At 42.4% G+C, this 25767-nt stretch overlaps 1 protein-coding gene, 1 long non-coding RNA gene and 1 other non-coding gene across 4 annotated transcripts in view; 1 reads left to right on the top strand and 2 right to left on the bottom strand.

Moving 5' to 3' along the window:
• The window catches only part of HSD17B12 (hydroxysteroid 17-beta dehydrogenase 12), a 153779-nt gene that overhangs the window by 8287 nt on the left and 119725 nt on the right, over positions 1 to 25767 (bottom strand). For both annotated transcript variants that reach the window (XM_077863709.1, XM_077863711.1), the window contains 3 exons: positions 12676 to 12710; positions 5632 to 5713; positions 3590 to 3655 (listed from right to left, as the gene is read on the bottom strand). In XM_077863709.1, the coding sequence (XP_077719835.1) occupies positions 3590 to 3655; positions 5632 to 5713; positions 12676 to 12710 (183 nt within the window). The remainder of the gene's footprint in view (positions 1 to 3589; positions 3656 to 5631; positions 5714 to 12675; positions 12711 to 25767) is intronic.
• On the top strand, positions 9957 to 14645 carry LOC144292844 (uncharacterized). The gene is made up of 3 exons (XR_013360235.1): positions 9957 to 10034; positions 13610 to 13649; positions 14523 to 14645. It is a non-coding gene; the product is annotated as an uncharacterized LOC144292844 (long non-coding RNA).
• LOC144293556 (U6 spliceosomal RNA) lies at positions 17255 to 17360 on the bottom strand. Its single transcript, XR_013360764.1, has one exon. It is a non-coding gene; the product is annotated as a U6 spliceosomal RNA (small nuclear RNA).

The following is a 25767-nucleotide window of genomic DNA, read 5'->3' as shown; positions in this document are numbered from 1 at the left end:
GAAAAAAACAATAATTTTTAACTCTGAGCTTTATTTAGACCAGATGTTTTTGTTCCTTTGGTCAGAACTAGTATGATATCCTATTCTACTTCAGCATTCTGATGTGTTCACACAGAAATGACAACTGTATTCTCCTTCCCAAATATGTGCGTTTTAATTTTTTCGCCAAATTCACACTACATTTAAACCTTGAATGAATTCATTTGAAGGAAGACAATGAGCAATGAAATTACATAATTCAGAATTCATTATTGGGGAAAAACAAGTTTATCAAAGTTAAATGTCTCAAAAAACAAATGCTAATATGTTTTTGTAGTAGCTTCCAGTCATGCCAGACTAATAGGCAGAGAATATGGAAAAAAGATCTTTGAGGAAAACAAGCTGTGGGAATGAGAGAGGAGACAGTCCTGTCTATTCAGAGAATTTCAGAAATCGCTCGTCTGTGTTCACAGAGTGTAATATCCCCCTTTGTCAAACACTTGCAGCTTCTGACCATGCTGCCTGAAGATCACTCACTGATGGGTCTGTAGGATTCCTGCTTTAGTCTCAGGAGGTGTTTAAAAATTCTGAAATTAATAACTTGATTACAATAGATTCCTCAGAATGAGGAAATGGCACGACTCCGTGTGGCACGGGATGCCTGACCTCCCATGAATGCGTTGCTGCTTTCTTGTTACTGAAAGCCAGCACATTCTGTACGGCAGATTTCAGCTACTGGCATTAAAACGAGAGTCGATGACAGAAGGGGGAGCATGATAGGTCAGTGTAAAATTCAGGATTCTTGAAAACCCAGTCTTCTTTCCCAATGTGCCCTGTGTATTTACGGGAAGCTGCAAATCACAATAAGACCAAAGGGCTAGGGTGTCCCTGGGTGGCTCAGCGGTTTAGTGCCTGCCTTCGGCCCAGGGCGTGATCCTGGAGCCCCAGGACGGAGTCCCATGTCGGGCTCCCTGCGTGGATCCTGCTTCTCCCTCTGCCTGTGTCTCTGCCTCTTTCTCTCTCTTTCTGTGTGTCTCTCATGAATAAATAAATAAAATCTTAAAAAAAAAAAAAAAAAGACCAAAGGGCTATGATGTCTGAGGTCCACTTGGGCGAGACCTCAGGTGGAGGCTTAGAGGAAGCCGACTCTGGATGGTCCTGGAAGATGAGGAAATTCTGACCTGACCTTTCCCTAACAACTACTCCCTCTCACTGTGGGGGCAGTCTTCACAGATAGAATAAAAGGGGTTAGAAACTAGATCTACACAACAGGTAGGGCCGTCTTGACTATCCAAAGAGACAAGGGATGAAATGCAACCACTCAGCTAAGTACCTTCTGATTCCAGAAATGCCTGAGCTCAGATGGCACCAACGTGTTCAGTACTGTCCTGAAGGCCTCAAATAAGGAGCCCAGTCATTAAAAATAAAGGTTTTGGCGCCAAACAGCCTTGGATTTAAGTCCTGGTTCAACATGGACAAGGGGCTTAATAACCTCTTTAACCTCAATTTCCATAAATTTACAAAAGATGATAATCACACCACCTTATGAGGTCATTACGAGATAAAATGAAATAAATGGATACATATAAAGTGCTTAGCTTAGTGCTGTGCCTGGAAAGTAACCCTTCAAATATTAGCTATTGCGATGACTGGTCATCTGGGGCTTCAGGGTGCAAAAATTGAAATACTGGGCTCCCAGTAATGAGAGCCATGATAACAATGGGGTGCGTCAAGAAGTGGGGGCAGGTCGCAGGTGGGAGTAGGAAAGGGGTTTAAGCATTGCAACTTCTCCTAAGACATTGTCACAAATGTGCCTAAGCATGGAAATGCTGTGAGACATTATTACTTTGTGTTGAGCAAGAGCTGCTTTGAGACAGATACTCATAAAAATTCCTACATTTGCTTTCTCTCACATTTGGTATTGTATTTCCACAGCATTGTATCTGTTAGCTACATAATAAAAGCAAAGATCTCTACAAAAATTAAGTCAAAATGGGTCAAAGGCCTAAATGTAAAAGCTAAATCTATGAACTCTTGAAAGAAAACAGGGGAGACCTTCATGATATTACATTTGGAAATGATTTTTTGCAAAGGACACCAAAAGCACAAGCAATGAAAGGAAAAATAGATAAACGGACTACATCCAGAGTAACAACTTTTGTGCCTCAAAGGACACAATCCACAGAATGAAAAGGCAACCCACAGAGTAGAAGAGAATATTTGCAAATCATGTATCTGATAAAGGGTTAATATCCACAGTATATAAAGAACTCCTACAATTCAACGATAAACAGGTAAATGATCCGATTCAAAAAGGGTGAAGGATCTGAACAGACGTTTCTCCAAAGAAGATATATTATGGCCAATAACGAGGCTGAAAAAGTGCTCAACGTCAACTAATCATTGGGAAAATGCAAATCAGAACCACAGAGACCACATGCTACCCATTAGGACAGCTAAGACTCAAAAACAAAAACAAAACAAAATAACAAGTATCGGCAAGGATATGAAAAAATTGGAACTCTGCTATGTCGTTGTGGGAATCTAAAACAGGTAAGCTCCTATGGAAGAAAGTAAGGGAGCTCAAAGAAAACAATACATACACACACACACACACACATACATATATATAACTGCCACCTGATCCAGCAATTCCACTTCTGGGTACATTTCCAAATGACCTGAAAGCAGGGCGTCAAAGGGATAGGTGGACACCTCATGTTCACAGCAGCCAAGAGGTGAAAGCAACCCGAGCGTCCAGCAGCAGCTGGATGGATAAACACAACGCAGTGTACGTTCACGGTGGAATTCTACTTGGTCTGACAAAGGAAGGCAGCTCGCACACGTGGCTGGACGCGGAAGATGTTCGATGGAGCGCACTAAGCCAGGCACAGAAAGACCAAAACTGTATGAAGGCCCCCGAACGAGATCCCTAGAGCAGTCAAATTCAGGGGGACGAAAGCAGGGCGGAGGCTGTTGCCCAGGACGGGGCGGGAAGGGAGGCGTTGCTGTTGAATAGACACTGTCTTGGTTCCGGAAGATGCAAAAGTTCTGGAGATGGATGGTGCTGAGGGCGCACAACAAGGTCCACGCACCTAATGCCCCTGAACTGAATACCCACAAGTGATTTAAATGGTGCTTTCTGGTACGTGTTTTTACCACAATTAAAACAAACCGAACCTCACTCCCACACGGCAGTCATCCTGAGTGTGCCGTCCACTCTGTTCTAGGAGGAGCTGGCTGTCTTCCGCTCCCCACCGGCCCTGCTGGTTCTTACACAGCGGGCTTGGGAACAGTCACAGCACACCTTACACTCCTGGCAGCTAAGAGATGCCGACGGTCCCAATTTTCTCAAAATAATACTGCAAGAAAATAAAATCATGCACTTGGTTCTTCTACTTTAAGAATCCCGAGTTAAGAATTCTAGGGGATAATTTTTAAAAATCTAGGCATAAGTGCATAAAAGAAAAAGAAATCATGTCTTTAATGGTGTGCTAACGTCACACTCACTTCCTTAGGAATGGGATTTTCTTTCGTTGCCAAGACAGCAACAGTTGCTGTGGAAACCACACAAAAACAGGGACACGCAACTGAAACAAACCCCACTCACCTGCACAAAGATGCCCTTGCTCCTATATTCCTCATGGAGGCACCGAGAGAAGAAATCCACAAAAGCCTGGGATGGGGTGGGAGTGAGAAGGAAACACACGTTACATCAATCAGCCTGATTTGTAGCCATGGCAACACAAATAACAAACTACCCATTTAACATTGGAGTTTCTAATCATTCTTATTTCAAATGCAGAAGAGACCCTAAAAAAAAAAAAAACCCTCAAAATCTCAAGTTGTTTTCTTTTCTGCCACTAAATCAAGTATTTTTAGCAAACATAATCTCCAGATCAAATTTTGACTTAACCAGAAAGGGTCTTTTCTTTTTTCAGAAAATTAGTTTTCAAGAAGAAATGTTTTATTATATAACAAAGACTATGTTCCTCCTCCCCACTTGCCATTCAAACAGAAACACAATATGAATTCTGTTCCACTCTCCTCTATAGGGATTTTGTTGTCAGTAAAGAAAAGAAAAGAGCAAGAATCCTTTTGGTCCTTTGGGATGGCAAGATCCAAGAAGTGCAGGTTTGAATGTGACAGCCCATCCTCTGATAGTACAGTTTTAAATCTATTTGTAAGATATAATGTATCATTCTTCAAATATGGACTCAACTCAGGCTTAAAATGCAAAGTATCAATAATGACTCCACTAGGACCCAATTAATCATGTGCCCATGGAGAGCAGGGTGAGAGGGTCCAACAACCACCACAAGAAACATGGTGTCCGTTTTGACTACCCCCCCCTCCCCCCCGCCGCTTTCAGACACAGAAAGCAGGTAGATTGCAGGAGGGGGCGCGGCGCCTCACTTTTCCAAAACAGTAGTCACTGTTCACGGTTTTTCCAGTGGACAAAGAGCCAAGTGAAAAAGAAGGCAAGCATTTTGCTCTGGAAGTTCTTATCATATTATATTTTGCTCATTTCCCCCTCAAAGCTGGTTTAATCTCAGCATCCCAATGGTCCTTTTCATTTCAGGGATGTATCCTTTGCCTCAACAATGTATAAGGCGCCATGGACCTGTAGGCAGCAGGAAATGTATCCTAAATAACATTTCCTACTAGTAATGTGAAGACGTGAGTCGTGACATAGTATACAATTATGACATCTTACAGAGAGTTCTAGAAAACTCTGGTCTCATTCCTGTAGTTACAATAAATACCCAGGATTCCGAGTAAGTGGCAAAATACACTCTCACCCGGGCTACCTTGCACCTACTGAGTGAAGTTACGTCCTGACTGGCTGCAAATTCTTCCTCTGGGCTCGGCAGAGTTGGAACTTCTGCTGGAGGAAGCTGACTCATTCACAAACCAAATCCCCAGTCATAAGCCTCACGCTCTGGTCAACAGAGCTGGCCTGGGCCAGTGAGCTCTCTGCGGAAAGCACAGTCAGGCATACCCTGTTCCCTTGCACTTTGCTTTGCCTACTTTACACAGACTGTGCTTACAGAACTGAAGGTTTGTGGCAACCTTGCAGCAGGCGAATCTGTCGGCAGCATTTTTCCAACAGCACATGCTCACTTCTTGGCTCTGCGTCATATTTGCCAATTCTCACAATATTTCAAGTTTTTCATTATTATTATATGTGTTATGGTGATCTGTGTTCAGGGATTACCACATGTCGCAAGCTCAGATGACAGCATTTTTTAGCAATAAAGTACTCTTTAATTACAATATATAGACTGCTTTTGTAGACACAATGCTGTTGCGCACGTAATAGACTACAGCAGAGTGCAAACATAACTTTTATATACACTGGAAAACCAAACCACTCATTTGACTCGCTTTATTGTGACACTCGTGCTTCTGTGGGGGTCTGGAACCACACCTGTAATAACTCCGAGGTATGCCTGAATCGGTTTTAAAACCAGTCAACTATTAGAAGAATAAAGCATCTGTGGATCTGGGATGTTGGCGTCCCACCCCTTTCCTTCCCAGTCTGTTTGAAAACAGCCAAGAAGAGAACTTCAAGAAGCTTCTATGCTTATTTCTCAGACTGAATAGTACTCATCATTCTTATTCTGACATGATTCACTAAAAATTGTTCACCTTGGTTGCAGAGTAGATGGCCAACAGTGGGACTGGGGCCATGCCACTGGCAGAGGAGATGTTCAGAATTGCCCCTTTAGACCTAAAAAGGAAAATGCACCAAGTAAACCGAATGAAATCATATACACGATGGTTTGTAAATTACAGATGGAGATACAGAATGATTTTAAACAGAAGAGGAGAGCTGTCTTTCTAACACACATCTCTCCGCGCCTTTCATCAGCACCTGATATCCGTGGTCAGTGAATGAGGCATAACTCAATCAACTAAAAATAGCTCTTGTTTGCCATGAGCTCATTCCTGTGTTAGTAATCCAGGACATGACCAGATCAGAGCCACAGTCTCCTCAGTCGATCGCTCCTGTAGGAGGTCTCCTCTGGCCGCTTCACCAAGAATCCTCGCTTTTAGAAACACTCTCATAGTCCTTGCGCACCTTTATTTTGGCCCGCCGTCACATACTGCCTTGCTGTCCTGTTTAATCATCACATGTGTTTTTCACATGTTTCGCACATTTTTCTCCCTCAACAAAACTATAAGTTTCTGTACATCATAGTCTTTGTCTTCAGCTTTTCCTCAAAACTACCCTGCACAGTCCTGAGCACGTAACAGGTGCTTAATAAAGCCACTGGCGCGAGTGAAGGGCTAGGTTCTGCCCTCCTGCTTCCTTCAGGTTAGATATTCAGGCGCTAAACAAAGAGCTGACGATAAAATTATGTAACTCTATAGGTGATCAAACCATATTCTTTGCTAAAAGGCGAAGCTCAATTTCTACTATAACTTCCAGTGACTTCTGAAAGCTGAAAGTCAGAGAGTTATAGGAAATACTGATTTTACTAATAAATGAAAATTAACTGGAGGAAAGCAATGCTGTAAAATACCCGTTATTAGCAAGCACATAAGGGCAAAAGGGTTGCCTGAAGTGTGGAGTTAGGGTTTTAGGAATTTTAAACAGAATTAACGGCCAACTCTTCCCTTTCTTCTCAGGCTGGAGGATGGGATGTCCCCTTCAGCTACTGCGAACAACCCTACCTACCCCTCCCAGCCTCCAGGTGAGGTTCCTTTCCTTTCAACTCAGCTTCCCTTTGTTCTTTTTCTGAATTTACCTCCTCCAAGACCTATTTTTTTCATATTTTTTTTAACAAGATCTATATAGGCCTGTTTTATGCAAAATAATAAAAGAAACATGATTAAATGGAATCTAAGTTATTTTAGACATAAATCTGAAAAGAAATAATCCCAAAAGGTCACCCAGTCCATCTGCCAGCCTCTAGGCGAGATGCCACAAACGAAGTCTGGACCCTCAGCTTCCTGTGTTACCGGAAACAAACTGTTGTCTTTGTTTTTATTTTTGAACCCAAGTCCTTATTAGTAACATAAACGTTCCTAGGCAGTGAAATCCACTCACATTTTGGTCATTGAAATCAAATTTAAAATTAAAAAATGTAATATTACGGTTTTAAGGGAAGTTGGAAATATTTAGGGAATGTGTTGATTATATCATTCTGGTATGTTTTGCTTGTATCTCAAGAGACAGAAAAGCCTTTTGTTTTTAAATAGGGGTAAGAGAGTAAGAGTGTCTCTCAGGAGTTAGAACCCAGTCACTCTAAGGTAAAAGCTAGTAATTAGGAATGAATATCTAAGATTTTGATTTTATCTATATTTGTGATAAACTCCTCCGATCAAAATGGACTAAAAGCCATTTCTGTTACTGGAGACTTTTAACAGAGTATTAATTTATGATGTTTAAAATATCTTTATCTTTTTAGGGTGTTGAAAATGTTCTCAAATTAGATTGTGGTGATTGCTACACAGCTTTGTGAACACACTAGAAACCACCAAATTGTACACTTTAAATGGGTGGTTTTTATGGTATGTGACATAGATCTCAATAAACGTGAAAAAGATAAAAATGTATTTATGATATATTATAAGGTGCCACCTGTAAGCTCAGAGTAAATTCTAACCAAGTGAAAGCTAAGAGAGCTATGGGATCTTCTGCAACACAGAATACTTTCTGAGAAGTAACCCCAAATCCTGATAAGTAGCACCCCCTCCTGAGCTCTAACCTCTTCTCATGTAACCGGGAATTGCTATGGCCTCACTCATTTGGAACAGATGAAGAAAAAGCTAGTTTAGAGTAGTTGTAGATGATAATGTTCTTCACTGAAGCTGTATTATATCAGTGCTGGTTTTATTAGCTGGATTATGTGCTCTATTATACTCAGATTGGCAGAGGTGGTTGCATGTGCCCTTGAACAAAAATCTTAATATTTTAAATTTCATTCCTCACAAGTGAAATGCATTTTAAAAGTCTTCCAAAATTAAAGTTTAACATTACCAAATACATTTTAAAAATTAAATCTTGATCTTACTAACACACGCTCTTAAAACTTCACTTACCAAAGCAATGATTTCAATGAAGGAAAATTTATTTAAAGGCAATAAAAACTACCTGTTTTAAAAAATAATAGACTAATGATCAAATATGCCACAATTATGCAGGTATGCCCTTTGAACTGTTTAGTTCCTTTGAGGGAACTAAGATCTTTGCTTCTCAAATACTCTATTCCAATTAAAATTTCTAGGAGGTAGAGTTTGAATTAGCGAATAGTCAGAATTTGAGGGAACGTTATTCAAACACTCTAGAATACATTACACAAACCCGAGACCAATGAAGTCTAAAGCAAGAGCCCACTAGACCTGAGGAAATAAAAGGAGAGCATTTATAATTGTATCATAATGACAGCGGAGAAACACCCCTTCTACGAAAACTCTGTGCTAACAAGAAGCACACGTATTTGTCTAGCAAAAACCTTCCTCCCACACCCACACTAGCACAGAATTCTCTTTCTCTCCAAGGATAATAATATTCAACTTAGTTTTGTCTGAATCATAAACAACACGCTGGTGCAGCTGTCTCCATCCCTGTACCGTGTGCGGTCTCTATTCCTCACGTAGGGATGGGAATGAACACTTGGGACCGCGAGGCACAACGACTCGTCTTTAAAATCAACTACTTTGTCTGGCTCTAATCCTCCATCTAAGCAGAATTAGTGACGTCAAACCAGTTTCCATGGCAGAGGCAGACTCATGACAGCTCTGTTATATCAAGCAGAAGGACAAAATGGGCTTGTGCTTAATTGCACACGAAAACAAACATAAAACCGAACCTTAGTTAATCTCTCATTTTCTGGGGACTTGGGGAGCAATTCTAAGATTGGAAGGTACATTAACAATATTTGCTGAAGTTCCATAATGAAGACTCATGTTGCTCATACTTCAGCACACTTCCCAGCCCGTTATGACAAATACCCAAATAAACAACTCAAGTAATATTTTCTGTGATAGAACATTCTTAATTCATCACACTGCCTACTTGCTAACAGCCACACGATGGTGTCTCAGTGGTACACATTACTGAGGATCTACCAGAACTAAAATACCACAAAAGCAAAGCAGAAAACACCACTGCTGATAAGGAAGCACCTCTCCACAGAAACACACTCTCTGCAATTACTGCCCTTTCACCAGCCAAACGTGAAACTCATCCAACCCTACAAAATTCAGTATCTGGTATTTGTGGCTTCCTATCGCTATGGTCTCCAGTAGAACTCCCTCAGACCTGTGAAAACCCCATCCTAATACTCTCCTTAATTGTCACCTGGATAAAAAAAACTGGCCAGGCCTTTATTTTCCCATAAGTGCCCCCACTATTCCATCAAGCTGTTGCAGGGTCCTCGTCCACAGCTCTATAAAAATACTATTGTCATAGAGGAAATGCTAGGTCTCCTTTGAATAAGTCACTGATTTCCGCCTTCCTCGGTAACCTCGGCACTGCCCTGCGATGGGGGCTGGGCGGGGGTGGGGGTGCTGCCGTGAAGGACTGGAACACAGGGTCAGCTCCAACACGGGAAGCTAACTGTATACGGAGTTTGATGGCAGACAGGGGAGACTGCAGAAAAGACTCCATGATGATCCTTCCTGTGTCCATTTCTTCCTGGAGGGTCATTATTTATTTATTTTTCTTTAAGCTTAAACATAACACTGAAATTGGTACAGACAATTCTCTAACAGATTCTCAAGACTGAGAAACATATCAAAACAGAGTTCTATGTCAGAGAAGAATCCTGGAACACAGGGGTCAGACATATAATTAGAACCAGCAATCCAAATACATTATACAAATCCTGCTTTGCTGAAGAAGTTTGCAAACATTTCCCACATGAAAGAGAACTGCCTGCCCTAAAACACCATAACATGTCATAATTCCACCTTAAGCAATACAGTATGAAAGGGGCTATTTTTAGCTTTTCCATGGTTGTTATGGCAACCACCTCCTGGCTCCAGCTGTACACAATGTTTATAATTCCAGAGAAGTGGAAAGAGCAAGTTTCCTCTATAATGTAATTATGCACTTTCTACTTCTGTGGTAATAATACCTTAGTTTAATTATAGATACTTGTTTAGTGATAGTCAGTTGGCTTTAGGCTATCGTTCTAGAGGGTTTGGAAAATCTTATACATCAGAGGTAGAAATCAGTGAAAGGGGAAAAACAACAACAACAACAAAGGATCTTTATAAAGGACTCCGTTTTACTCAATGGAAATATGACTCCTATGGAAACCAACCATAGGAAATACGCCATTTAAGGATGGTGTAAAGGGCAGGCTATACTAAAATCACTTGCAGATGATCCTCTCCTCCTGGGCACACGGCTAACAACATTCCTGGACTCCTAGGCAGTTAGTCGTAGCCTGCAACTGAGTTCTGGACAATGGACTGTTGGCAGCAGTGATGTACACCATTTCCAGGCCTGGCCCAAGAAACCTCCCATAAAACCATCCTCATTCTCTCTTCCCTCATCTGCTAGCTGGATGCAGAAAATACAGCAGAAAACTACAAAGCCCAGGGGAAGAAAAGCCCCTACGTGGAAGGAGTCTGAGATCCCTGATTGACGGGGTAGAGCAAAGCCCAACCACTGATCCACACCGGCTGTGTACCAGCAATCAGGGGGAAAAAAAACCCCTAACCTCTAGAGTGTTAAGCCACTGAGATCTTGGGATGGTCTCTTCTAGCACTCAGCCTACCTTAATGAACACAACTAGTAACTCCTTTGAGTGGGCACCGCTGTCCCCTCCTCTCCCAAACCAAAATACTGATTCACAAAGTCCACTTCCCCTTCTTACTAGTTCTTAGCAAGTGCCACAGTCACCCTCATGGTGTCAGGTTCAGGCTACAGCCTGTGATGGCTTCCCACCAGATCATTTCTCAACCTTAGTCTAAATCAACCTGATTTCCTACAGGCAAAGATCCAGTTCATCTTCCATGATAAACTCTGCTCGGTTAGTGCCTGCTGAATGAATGGATCCCCTTCTTTGCATTCTTATCTAATGCTCCAGCTATGACTGCGATCATGGCTGCTAGGTCTCTAGAGATAGGAGTGAGGTTCCTGGCACCCTAGGTCTGTATCATTTACTAATTATGAAGCTTCACAGCACTCCAGTTCTTTGGGACTCCAACTTTCTGTCTATCAAATAAGGGAGGGGCTGGTTTCAATTACTTAAAGTACTAAAATTCTATGACTATTGAAATCCATTATGATCTGCAAGATTACTTCACAACCATCATCTCTTTTGATATGGTTTTCACCAACTTACTTAAAAATTCCTTTTCCAATACTTCTGTGGCTTATAAGTATTTTGTTTTTAATAGATGGATTCACTGTCCTGAATTAACACCAAGTCACTGGCAGATATCAAACTGGGTTAAGATGATGGCCAAAATTTCATCCCTTCTGAGTTCTAATCTGTCAGCCCCAATTCTCTGTAATTTACCATTTTGTCTCCTTTGATCAGTTTGTCATTTCCACATTGGACCATCGGGGGCACATTCCCACTGTTGACCAACTCGAAGCAGTGTCAGGGTTTGAAGGGAAATCTTACTAAAGGAATTGAAATATACCAAACTTCATATAAAATGGAATTACAAAGACTGCAAAGAAGCAGTTTCTCAACCAGTCTCTGCAGATGCCAAGCAAAATGGATTCCTAACCTCGCTTCCTCAACTCTGTACAGTGGTGGGAGGCTATCAAAGGTAAATGAGTTCACACACATCACGTCCTTGTATACTTGGCACATAATCGGTATTCAATAAATAGCTGTAAGCCCTGCCTGAAGCTGGTCATAGAGGCTTCTTCACAGAGGTAGGGTCTTTGGGCTTTGCCCTTTCCAAAGCTGTGATTCCTCTGGATCTCTTCCAAACTCAAAACTGTTTTGCAGAGAAGGATGACTGTGAAGCCCTAAATTTAGCAAATGATCAAGCCAGCTCAAGATGTAAGCCCAGATCTTTTCAACAGGTTTCCTTTGAAAGCCTAGACATCATTCAGGCTTTTCCAAGGGAGAGACAGAGCTTAATTACAATTTTACACTTCATGCTATTTCAAGAAGAAACTCTACGACACATTTCTCAATGAAAATGAAGATATCTAGCATATCTTAGTGGAACCCAACTCAAACTAGAACACACATGGGGCTCCATGGTGCAGGTTTGTGCTCCAAGGGTGGGTTTGACATCTTATAACCATTGTAGAACATGCCTAAGTTCTTCATATGCCCATTTATCCATTAAGAACTACCCTCCCCCCCAAGAAGATGGGGTCTTGCTTTGTGAAACTCCACTGATTGTAGTTCTGAGAGCATATAGCTTTAAGAAGGCATTCCCAGGAATACCCCAGGAACTCTGTCCGCCCCCTCAGAATAGCAGGCAATTGAGTTGGTGATGGTGACTCAGGCAGACTTTTTAATCCTGATCTAAAGGAACCACCACAACCCTGGAGAGAGAAATAAAAAGGGAATCCAGTGGAAAAGGCCTCCACCACCAGATGACTCATGCTCCATCGTGTGACTTGCCAGGCACATTACTCTGTTGCTAAGACATGGAGGATAGGTTCATTAGTCACTTTAATGAATTTTGCAAAGAAAGGATTCTCCCTATAAATAATCATGAGCTGTCTCTCTAGTGTTTGTGTGAGAGCTCGTGACTCACCTTTCCACCATGCCGGGCAGCACCAGTCGTGTCATCTGCAAAAGAGAAAACAAAACATTCGTGATGGCTGAGAATGCAAGCAACAGATAAAGAGTGGAGAGAAGACACCCACTCAAAACAGAAGGGAATCACGAAACCACTCACCACTCTACAGACAGCAGTTTATTTTATATACTCTATATAATTTGGCTGTGTCAAGAGTGCATAAAAAGGAATCAGATGAAATCACTGGAGATAACACTGGGGATACATTCAGTACACTTGGCTAAAATTGGCCTTGCCTTAAACGTAATACTGGCACAGAGATCTTCAAATAATTAAGGACTTACAGTGAGATCTCCCAAAATGTCCTCCTGGAAAAGGACATACTTTATCAAAACAAATATCTGCAAACCAAGATTACTTAAGATTTCTAATCTTAAACACTCCAATGATCTTTTCCTATCAAAAGAGACTTTAGAAGAATGTCATAAAGTGACAGCTTGGCAAATGTTAAGTGTATCTTCCTCTTGTTGGCCTAGCTAGCTGTGAGTAAAACACACCCTTGAAGAAAGTTAAGGTTATCATGATCTCTCGTAACCAATGACAAAAAAGTGACACCTGCATTCTCAAAGGGCCTCATAATAATTGCTGAGGACATACACTGAATATGAGAGAGAGGCTACTTCTAAACTCTGTGTAAGATATTATTAAGTAAGAAAAGGTAAGACATCCACCAGCTTAGTCAAGGCCACATCATAGTTAAGTACTGAGGTCAGAACATGAATTCCTGATTTGCAGGTACCGTTAATCTTCTAAGAAGCAATGCTGCTTTGTCATAGAAAAGTTGGCATGTATGCCAAACACCGGAATTTTAAGCGTTTTTGTCTTGAATAGTAGTAGTATGTCTTAATGAAAACAGTACTCTGATGAGAAAATAATTTTTTTTTCCTAGAAATATTTTGAAGAAAGAAAATGTATTCAGCTTTACCAAGGTAAAATCTGCTATGCAAGTGCTCCCAACCCAGATGTTAAGCTGGGAGCTGCTGCATACACTTTTCCAGGAAAAACAAGTTCAAACTGATACTGCATCATGGAAGACAAACTGACACACTGCCAACTTCGAAACAAAGAAGTGTCTTCAAAGCCTAGGGGAATCATGTCAACAGAAATTTCTGGATTTGACTGAATCTAAGGGCCCAGATTAAAAAAAAAAAAAAAAAAAAGAAGAAGAAGCCATGAGAAAGCATTTGGCCTAAAGCATCCCATGTCTCCCTCCTTCTTATGTACAAGTCTACGTTTTTCATGTTAATAAGCTCATCTTCACAGAATGAGGGGCATGTGCTCTATGACTATATTCTACAGCGTGAGATGTGATCAGAAGTAACACCTGCAACTTCTTGATCATGGCCTTAAAGGAGAGAAAAACACACATCCTCTTCTTTACACATTCCTCCTCCTGATGGCTGGAATGTAGCCGTGGTACAAGGAGCTAAAACAACCCACTTAACCCCCAAGATAAGAGCCGTGTGATAATGGTGGCTGAGCAACGAGATGCAGAGGCAGGATCCCTAATGACTGGGGAACTACCCTGCCAAACCCTGATTACCTACCCAGCTTTTTATCTGAGAGAAAGATACATTTCAATTTTGTTTAAGCCACCGGTAGGTCTCTGTTAGAGCAGCCAAACCACTGCTCTAATAAAAATTGACCATTTGTGTTGACGAAAACCAAGTAATGTTAGGTTTTTAAGACTTAAAGATGAAATAATCCTCAGAGCAAACCCAACCAGAGATTATGCTGACAACCCAAATGGCCTCACTATTTTATAATTTTTACAACATGATTCTGTTTCTTCTCTTCTTCAGGTTTGCTGACCTGATTCAAGATATGCCCTCAGAGCCTTGAACCAAACTGGATGGAGCCAAGGCAGAGAAAAAGCTGATTTCAGAGTTGATCCTTTCAAATTAAATAACTCTTCGAACTTCTTACATGCTTCCCAAGATGTGCCTTCTTATGGGAGCACACAGTAATTGCTCAACATATAGCTACTGAATGTTCCGACAAGTGTGGTACACAGCAGGCCCCGTTCAAATCCCAGCCCTTCTACTTACTAGCGGTGTGACCTGGGGTTACTTCCTTTTCTGCAGAGTGCATATGGATTCAACAAAGGACACTTACACAACATAGGTTTTTATATTTTGAATCTCAAATGAGGTAATGTATATAATGGACCCAGCACAGAGCTCGTCACAGAGCAAGCCTCTGAAGAGAAATCAACATCCCTTACTGCCACCACATACTCTTCTTTCAGGATGCAGCACCACCAAGTATGCAGGCCTCTTGTACATATGTTGTATCCAACACAGTCCAGAGCCAAAAACAATGATAAAGTTTGAGATCATCAAGTTCAACCCACAACACAAGTTTCTGGACAGTTCCATCATTCCATCAGTACTTAAGAATACCTCAGTTGGGATCTTCTTGGGGTAATGGAATTTTTCTAAAATTGGATTCAGTGATAAATGCACAACTTTGTGAATTTATTTACCCTTTAATTATATACTGAAAGTGGATGAATTTTATTGGTTTATAAATTATTCTTCAGTGAAGTTTTTATTTTTTTATTATTATTTTTTATTTATTTTTTTAAAAGATTTTATTTATTCATTCATGACAGAGAGAGAGAGAGAGAGAGAGACAGACAGGCAGAGGGAGAAGCAGGCTCCGTGCAGGGAGCCTGACGCGGGACTCGATCCCAGGTCTCCAGGATCACACCCCGGGCTGAAGGCGGCGCTAAACCATTGGGCCACTGGGGCTGCCTCTCAGTGAAGTTTTTAAAAAGATTTTATTCATTTATTTGAGAGAGAAAGAGACCACGAGCAGAGGGGAAGGGAGGGGAAGAGGCAGGTTCCTGCGGAGCAGGGAGCTATGGGGCTCAATCCCAGTTCCCCGGGGTCATGACCTGAGATGAAGGCAGATGTTTCACCAACTGAGCCACACAGTTGTCCCTCAATGAAGTTTTAAAAAATATCTTAATAATCATATGATTGAGTTAAAGAACTACAATCACAAAATACAGTGGATATTACTTTATCAAACCCAGGAGAAAAAAGAGCTCTCAGGGCTCTCAAAATGTTCTATGTTTATCAACTTATGGCCTGAGCAACCTGAGGTAATAAAGAGACATTCTCTTGTTTAGTCGAGGCCACGTGATATACTTGAACCTGGGCTGGGTGACAGGAGCTCACTACCTAGCTGGAGAACAGACGTACGTAGAAACAAATCATTGCAAGACATAGTATTAGTGGGACAATAGAGGTAAGAACAGAGAGCACTAAACCTTAGGAGAAAAACTAGTTATGTCTCAGGAATCAGGTCTAGAGCTTCACAGATTGCATTTCAGTTAAGTTCTGAAAGAATAAATGGGAATTCATCAGGCAGAAAAAATATTACAGTTGAAGGAATAGAATACAAAGTCAAGCAGCTGCAAGAAACTACAATGTCCGCCATAGAACTGATGGATTTTAAAGAAACTTCTGTTGAATGGAGTTTATAAAGAAATTCACGTGCATCCTGTGATAGATGTCATGCAACCTGCATATCATACTACATCATGGACAGTTTCCCACGCTCACACAAACGGACGTACTTCAGGTATATCAACAGTTGTGAAGCATTGTATCGTAAGCCTCGGTTAGGTGCATTCCTAGCAACACCTGAAAACATTTTTTATTTAGCACATTTCATCAGGGGACCATAATGCTTAGCTAACGTAAGAGGTCCCCAAGCACTCCATGGAGAGAAGCGATCATTTGGTCCTCCAAGTCCTGGGATCACCAGAAACAGAATAAGGAGACTGACAATAGACTGTTCTCGCCCCATGGCAGGGATGTGCGCATGCGTGCCTGCTTGTGTATATGTGTGCATGCACGTGTACACATGTGCACGCATCTATAAGAGGAAATGAGACTTGTTAACTGAAGACTAGCTAAGTGGAGTTCACTGGGGTAGCGATGACTGGCCCCCCGACACAAAAGGAAAGGATGGGATTTGTAGCCAGTGATCACCCTGAAAAGCTACCAGGGAAGTCTACAAAACCTGTCGATAGATTCTTTTATTCTGACCAGGGAACCCAGAACTATATGGCTATGAACAAGTGGTTGTGCAGAATTGTAAAGTTCAATTTAGATTTTTTCCAAGATATAAATTTACATCCCTAAATATATCCAATAAGAAATATTACTTTAGCTGGGATATTGAAGAAATACAAATGCATGCATGGGGAGCTATTTTTTCCTTACACTGTGTGCATGTCATACATTAAATGTTTCCTTTCTGAATGGCAAAAACAATTATCCACAATCAGAGACAAAATAAAACCCTGTAAGATAGAATCTTACTTACAAAACTACATTAATAGGTAAATATTAAATATTTGTGGGATGGTCTTTGATGTACAAACATGTTCAAAACATATCCTTCCCCTCTCAGTTTTAGTAAGATATAACTGATGTAAACTGTATTAGTTTAAGCTCTACAGAATAATGATTTGATATACGTATATACTGCGAAAGGATTACCACAATAAGTTAACATCAAAATTATGGAATGCTGCATGAATTTCTAGGTCATCCTTGTATATGGGCCATGCTATCTCCATATCATTTCAATTTTAGTAAGTATACTGCTGCTGAAGCAAGCACCAAAATGTATTCTTTATACACGTGAATTAAAACTCAAGAAGTTCAGGGGCTCCTGGGTGGCTCAGTCCAGTTGAGTGTCTAACTCTTGGTTTTGGATCCAGTCATATCTCAGGTTCGTGGGATAGAGCCCCACACCCGACTTCACACTCAGCTCAGAGTCTGCTTGTCCCTCTCCCTCTGCTCCTCCCCCTTCTCGCACGTGCATGTGTGCTCTCTCTTAAATAAGTAAATAAATCTTAAAAAACAAAAATAAAACCCCTCAAGTTTAAGTAACTTAACATAAAGATGAAGGAAGAAGCAGTGTTTTTGACACCTAGGTATTAAAGGACCAGAAATACTTGTTGGATGCCCAATGACCAAATAATCCATCAAGTCCTCTCATGAAAAAGTTAATTCTTTTGCATTGTTCATTAGCTTCTCCTTTTGAATTCTGGCTCTAAACTATTTCTCCTTGCCACAAAATGGGATCTTTTTTGATCTGTCAAATAATAATACCGCAAAGCCTAAGAAAAGTTAACTTGAAATCTGCCATGCTTTTATAAATCTGATTAATAACGCTTTCATCTATACTTAAATTCGCTTTTCTTCTTTTAAAGATTTTATTTATTCATTCATGAGAGACACACAGAGAGAGGCAGAGACACAGGCAGAAGGAGAAGCAGGCTCCCTGCAGGGAGCCCGATGTGGGACTCGATCCCAGGACCCCGGGGTCATGCCCTGAACTGAAGGGAGACGCTCAACCACTGAGCCACCCAGGGGTCCCTAAATTCTCTTTTCTTCTAATCAGATTATAAGCCATAATAAATTCGACTTCAAGCCTTCTTTGTTTTCATGTGCATATACAAATAATTCTTAAAATTCTATGCATAAGCAGAGAGGCTTCACCATGTTCAACATCAAAATAAATCTCCTTGACATCAAGTTTTACATAGGATATTTTAACTAAGCTATTAGTAGTCTCATTTTACTTTGCATGCATCGATTGGTATCTTGATATCTGGTTATTTATACCATATACCAAGCGTTTCTGTGAAATCTCACTATCTATCTGAACTCCCATTTCACAGCTCACAAGCTGTTTCTGGAGTTAACTCAATATGCTAATTTTAGGCCATCTGCAGGTGATAATTGCTGTACCAGGAAATTTTTTGTTCCTTTTAAGATACTGCTAAAATAAAGTTACCATAACTTGTAAGTTCAGTGGTTAAGAATATTAGAAAAGTAGCAGTAAACATGATCTCTAGACTTGTTTTCTTCTGTGTTGAAGTCGTTTCCAAAAGTGTAGAGCTGACAATTTAAATTTAATTCTTTCCTAAAAAGTTATAAAAGTTGCTGCAGTAGTACCTCTCCAACAATGAGAGCTTCAAATCTTTGCAGAAAAAAAAAGGATTTAAAGATTTCATATATATATATATATATATATATATATATATATATATATATATTTTAGTGACAGTTTCATCAATCTTTGCCACAAAAAAAGTCCCAGAAGCCTAAAATCAAAGGGAGAAAGGTCAATATATATCATATTGCATCTAGATATTGTGTTACTTTGTATGCAAGTTGGCCATAGAGTATACAAATATACAAAGATAAATGAAAGTCTTTAGCAATGACAGCTCAATTTAGAAGTCTTTCTGGGGAATACCACATATTCAATCTCAAGAGTGAAATATTTACTGGTATTTATTACCACAGCTATATATATTCTGGCTAGGAAATAAATAAGAGGCTGATTTAACTCATAAAAAAAATCAAATCAGGATTATTAGATCATTTAGCTGAGATACCAGACTTAAAAATGCATCGGCTGGCTTAAAAAAAATATCTCTGAAAATGTTATATTAACATGTAACCATCTTAGTATTCTTAAACTTTTCTCACATTTTCGGCAATCACTTGTATGGTTTTGTAATTAGAAAAGCCCCTACAAATAATGTTATTTCTGAAAGAAATTAACATGAATAATTTTTTTTTTTCTCTTTCACTTCTCTGGTATCAGTAATCAAGAGCTCATGGAAAGGAACTTTATTTTACACTCAAAAGCCCTAAACTTGTAATACAAACAAATTATACAAATTACGCAAATTGTTTTACAAGCAAGTGATTTATTTTAGAAGCAAATTATTTTTGTATCGTGTAACCTCTGGGATTTGGTCAGTTTCTGTAGAGAACAGGACAAAGAAAACACTAGTGTATTATGCTAAAAAAGACAACCAAAAACCCAAACGGGAAGATTAAAATTCAAGACAACTTAGTAAAATAAGAAAACAAATATTGTCACCCACATTGCTATTATATAGAAATAGAATTTAAAGCGTAACAACTTAACCTTAGAATCTCGGCAAAGCCCCAAGATCCAGGCTGTTCATATAAATAATTGGGTCATCACAAATCACCACGTTGTCCACATCTGCCCTGCCTTTTATCCCAGAGAAACCTGCGTGGGGTAAACAGGATCTGAATTCAAGCGACTGAAATACGAACTCATACAAACTAGAAGGAAGTAGATACAAATGCCTTAAACAAGTTTTCAATTGGAATCATTAACAGTAATTTAGAGAATCATAGTCTGATAGTGAAAAGCATTACATAAAGTGACAATGATGTTACACCATGCCTGTTTGGGAGGAATTAAAGGGTGACTCATTGGAAGTCATGCTGGAATGGCACAGCACACATTTCCTTTAGCAACTGTGTAATTTGAGCTCCCTGGCACTGAGAATACAACTTTATTAGAAATTCTTAGAATGTCACCTGTATGGCTAATGGAATATTTAATGCAGAGGGGATTTGGGGGGTAGGCGGTAGTCAAAAGCTTAATTAGGTAAAAAAAAAAGCTTGAGTGTTTTGAGGTCTCCAGGTATTCTTTCATTTTCCTCTTTAATCATGTTTTAAGTCTATGGAAGTTAACAGCCCTCCTTACCATGGCCTGCCCCTTACCACATATTAATTAACCTGAAATTCAACCCCACACCATAAAAAAAAACAAAGTTTTTCCTATCATAATAAATTCTATTTTGATAAATGTTAAAATAATTGAACTAAAGAAAAATAAAAAAAACCTTCCAGAACCAAGACGGCTGCACGCCAACGGATAATAATGAATTTAAAGGCATAACCTATAAACTCTAAACAAAAATTAAAAAAACACATAAACCCCCATACACTGCTTTTCCAAGTTTAGCGCATTATGATATGCTACGTTTCCATTACTTAAATTTTCCCCAAATAAGCTGACTTCTCAAAAAGTGACAGATTTTAGGAGGAGAAAATAATTTCTAAAGTTCTCAAAGAGATTTTCACATTTTCCCCCACATAGAAGGCACCTCTCCTATAAACTAGCTTTGCTTTGAGCTGGGAAGAACCTTAGAACCAATCTACAACTACTCACTCGTTTTTCACAGATGAAAGCTATGCAAAGAGTGGTTGTCATGCGGTTTGGCAAACCCATCATTTTGTAGTTATGCCTGAAGCAGCCCTGTTACTGTGAGGCTCTAAGGGCTAAATGTACCCAATTATTTGGAAATTTTTAGGAGCATAATGGTAGTGACTTTCAAAATGGATTAAAAGACTCTGGAGACTAACTTGGAACATCTTCATCTAAAAAGCCCCAGGTGGGGGTCAGGGCTGAAGGTCATTCTCTCCCTTCCTACAATTGATTAATTTCCCAATGTTGTTAACGTAAATTCTTGGGGCAGGGTGGAGGAAGGCGTTCTTAGCACAATCCCTAAATTAAATCCAATTAGACAGATGAACAGAGATCCTTCTCGTGGATTTCCAAATTAATAGAGGGCTCCCTCTACTGGTACTGCGTCACATGCCAAAGGCAAATCCAGGTTAAGAAGGAAGCCAGGGCTTCTGTGCTTTTCCCCCATCCGCAGGTTTCTAACCTACGCTGTGGGCCGAGCGGAGCCTTATGCACTTCTGGCTGAGCACGATGGAGGACTACCTAGCAGTAATAACAGGGAAAAAATAGCTTCTCAAAAGCACGCAAAGCACTCCGAGTGCTTTGATTTTAGATAATCATAGGGATGGAAGAGCCTGATTTGGTTAAAACCGTGCTAATCCTTCAACTCCATCAGGCAGGTATTCCGTGGGAGGAGGACCGGGCACCTGGCGGTACCTGCCCGGGGGGAGCCGACTGCAAGGCCTGACGGCCGGGCGGGTGTCACGAGGGAGCCCAGCAGCCGGCGCAGGCCCAGGCCCAGCGGGGCCAGGGGCCTGGAGGGGCAGGCCTCGCCCCCGACGACCTGCCCCCACCTGCCCCGCGCTCACGTCGGGCGGCAGGTCAGGTCCGCGCGTCCCCTCAGACTTCCCCGGGGAAGCCGGACGCGAGGTGGGAGTGTCCAGATCCCGAGACCACGACCCGAGCCGCCGGGGTCCGCGCGGGGCACACGCACCCGGGCCGGGCTCGCGACCCCCGCCTGGAACCGGGAGGGCACCCGCCTGCGGGTCCCACGCTCCCGCCGCTCACGTCAGTGTAGATGCCGACCGTGGGTGGAAGCTCGGCCTTACACAGTACGTGGGCCCCTTATCCCAAAGACAGAGGGTTTTCCGTTTTCTGACTCATTCATTTACTCGGAAGCATTCGTGCTGGACCTGCCTGGCGGGAGGCCCGGGCTGGGGGCGGCAGAGAACACAGAGAAAGTGGGTCCGGCCCTCGGGCTCCCCGCGCCGCCGAAGCTGGGCCAAGGGGACACCCGCGAGCGTGGAGGCTCCCGCGGCCCCGTGGCCAGAGCTCCGGGCCCCCACTTTGCCTGAATATCTGATGAAGGAAAAACTAAATCGGGATCCCCTGTGGGAGACTCCTCCCCGACCAGTGAACCCAACAGAGCTCGGGGGCCCTCGCCGCAAGGGGAGGCTGCGCTTACCCGCCCCCGCCTGCGCCCGGCTCCGGGTGGTACTGCAGGGGCCCAGGTGGCCTCTCTGCTGTCAGGTCGGCGGCCTGGGACTCTCCTGAGGGGGTCAAGCCCACGCAGGCCCACTACCCGCGGCCACCTTCTTCGGCAGGGCCTCCGCAGCCCCAGGTCAGGACCACCAGAGGGACCGGCTGTCCCACCCTCAGGCAGGAACTGCAGGGAGTTCAGCTAATACTGTTCCGGCAGGGTCGCCTCAAGATACCCTAAAACTGTCACTAAAGTCCCTCTGAGGCCTGGGACCACGACTCCCCCCCAGCAATCAACGCAGTACCAGTTTCCCTTGCCAACTCTGGGGCTTCTGAGATGGAAAGCCCCCCAGGCTAAAACCACAGCATTTTGGAAGAGTCGGGTCGCTACCTGGAGGCTTAGTGACCTCCAAACGCCCCCAATTCTGCTCCGAGTGACGCTGCTCTTGAGAAGGAAGACTTACCTCGGATTTTAGTCACAAAGCATCTGAAATCACATTAAAAAAACCCCCCAACACCCTGGCCAGTAGGGCCTCTCTCCCAGAGGAAGGGTGCCCCCCCTGCTATGCGGGTCAGCCTCGGAGCTTCCACACCCCCGCTCTTCCCGCCTGCACTTCCCCACGCGGCAGAGGCCGAGAGCAAGACCGCAAGGCTCTCAGCAAGGCCTCCAGAGAAACTCCCCGGCTGACTTCCACTCGCAGCTGTACCTCCCGTTAAGCAGGTCTCCCACAGCGGCCGGGAGGGCCAAGCTGGGTGCCAGGGTCACGTGGCAGGGCTCCAAGGTCAGAACTATTCTGGTTAACAGTACCCGACTTCCCGGGACCACTCACCAGCCTGCACCGGGGATGACCCACAATTTCTCTGGCCAGGATATCTCGTTTTTATTAGTCCTCTGTTGGCACGTAGAACAGAAGCGACCTTTTAGAGTCCTCTGCACCCGGACCAAGCCCTAATCCTGGCCCGAGGGACCAGGTCATTCAGTGTTCGCGAAGCGGCCCAGGACCTACAACAAGCTGCGGGGGCTTCCCCAGCAAACAGCTCCAAACTAAGGGCACAAACCCGTGACGGCCAGGGCACGGTGACTTCTCAGCCGGCCGTTCCCTACTACGTGGTTTGGCGAGGACATAAAACTTGGAGCAGCCCGAAGATGAGAAGACGCTGTTCTCTTTCTTGTACAAACCTTTTTCAGTATACGTGTTACGACATTAGGCGGCAGACACCCCTGCCCCAGATCCCCTGATGTCCAGCCACCATAAAATCTTCTAAGATTCTAGAGCCAGACCAATTTTCATCTTCTTTTAAGTTACCCTGGGGCTCCCAACAAAAGTTACATTTCTATGGAAAATGCAGCCCTGGCCCTGGGAACGTAACACAGTCAACTAAAGCACAACAGGGACAATACACCCTAGGGCAAATCACAGCAGCACCAAAGGACATAAACCTGGGAGCCTCACACAGAAAACCTCATCAAGGTGAAGGCCCTTTGTTCAGGACAAAGAAAATAAACACCCACACCACGGAACACACAGGCCATGTCACTCTGCCACCAGACCCGCCTCTTTAAAGGTCCATGGGATCATACCTTCCTTCTGCTCTTAGGCTTCCCAGGGCTCTCCATCCTCCTGCGCCCGGCACCCAAGCTCCCGCAGTCGCATCCTCAGTCCCCCCCACCCCCCCGGCCGCTGGTTGGTCATCCAACGCACGACCCTCGCCTCCCGCTGCTCGAGTCAAACATTCTCCCCCTGAACGAGTACTCGCTAGTCAACTGTGCCACCGAGATGCCAACCCCTCAGATCCTGTTTACGGCACAAAGACCACTTGGCTGTCCTCCAGATGCATCAGGTTCCATGACGAATAAAGCAAGAGTTTTAGACTGTTTTTCCACTAAAAGTGCCCATCACAAAGGCACAGGAAAATTCATGTTTACATGAAGGAGAAATTAAAGGATGATTAGTTAGCGTAATGTACAAGTGGTTTAAATAGCAAACTCCCTTACTGCTTTGTAAATGGGACTTAATTTGCAAAAATCAGGCTTATACACACACGTGTTCAGACTATCTATCCAGTTCATCTGGCGGTGACACTTCCCAGTAATAGGATTCACGGTGGGGTATGACAGGACGTGTTTAATAAGTCAGCATGCCCCGCCCCCCCAACTCATTTCGTGGGAACAAATACATATGCCAACGTGAAAAGAGAAAGTGGAAGAGGAAGATTGAAGAAGTGGGAGAAGCATTTTGTAATCTGTCCAGATCTTAGGACTGGTGCCTCGTTATTACCTCATTGTTGTTTTAAAGAACCTGAGCGGTATGATACCGTGGCGCTGGACTTGAACGGCTCCATCCACAATGCCTCCCAGAACTACTCATCTTCAAGCAGGGACATGAGGAGCTACCACCATCACACCCTGCTCTTGCTCAGATGCGGCGTGGCCATGGAGCACAGCAGGCAGATGGGTTCGCACAGGTCAAGGTCAAGACCCCAGCCTTTTATCATTAGTGTTCTATAGACTGCCAGCCAAAAACACATCTTTTGGGAGTTGGAGGTGGCCAGGGTTTTATATTACAAAGGTACACAAACATTTAAGTACACTGATAAAAGCAGGACGTTGTAGGAGAAAATACTAACGTATCTAGAGTAAAGACTTTGCACGCATCTGACAGGAGTTACAATGATCAGAATTAACACTGCTGTAAAATCGAGTTTAAACACTTAAACATATTTTTCATCATTAACTCATTAAAACATATTAAGAAATACATGTACATAGTTTTAACACTCATTATTTTTAGGCATTTGGCCAGATGTTCCAGAAAAGATAATCAAAACAATAGAACACATCAGTCATTTCAAAAGGCAAAACCACAAATCATAGACCAGAATGTTAATTTTGAACAAAACACTTTGCTTGCTAAAAAATAAACTCACGGTTGCATATATTTACTACAAATCTGAAGTAACATTTAGTGACATTCTTTAGGGGCCTTACGATGATTTGCGTACTCTTCTAAGAGATTTGCACATATGACCTTGTTCAATTCCCAAAATGACTCTATGAGGTAAAGAGATTAACACCCTTAATTTACAGATGAAAAACTGAAGCACAGAGGGCAGGTAATTTGTTCAAGGTCATACAACTAGTAAATTGTAGAGTTATTTAATTATCTCTCAAAACCTCACACAGTTTATTGAAGAATGTTAACATTTATACAGGTGTGCCAAGGGAAATACCTTCCAAACTTACAGACGGCACCCGGGTGGCTCAGCTGGTCAAGAGACTGTCTTAGGCTCAGGTCATGATCGAGTCCTGGGCTCTGTGCTCAGGGGGAGTCTGCTTCTCCCTCTCCTCGGCCCCTCCCCGCTGCTCACGCTCTCTCTCTCTTGCACGCACGCACACAAGCACTCTTTCTCAAATAAATAAAAAAAAAACCTTAAAGAAAAAAAAGCCTAAACAGATCTATTCATATCGACCATGTTTTAAAAGCATCCATTTTGTGTGTGTTGGATCTTGCTCCAAAT

The sequence above is a fragment of the Canis aureus genome, chromosome 21, assembly GCF_053574225.1.
Source record: "Canis aureus isolate CA01 chromosome 21, VMU_Caureus_v.1.0, whole genome shotgun sequence".
Taxonomy (NCBI): domain Eukaryota; kingdom Metazoa; phylum Chordata; class Mammalia; order Carnivora; family Canidae; genus Canis; species Canis aureus.
This window is presented reverse-complemented; position numbering and strand designations above follow the sequence as displayed.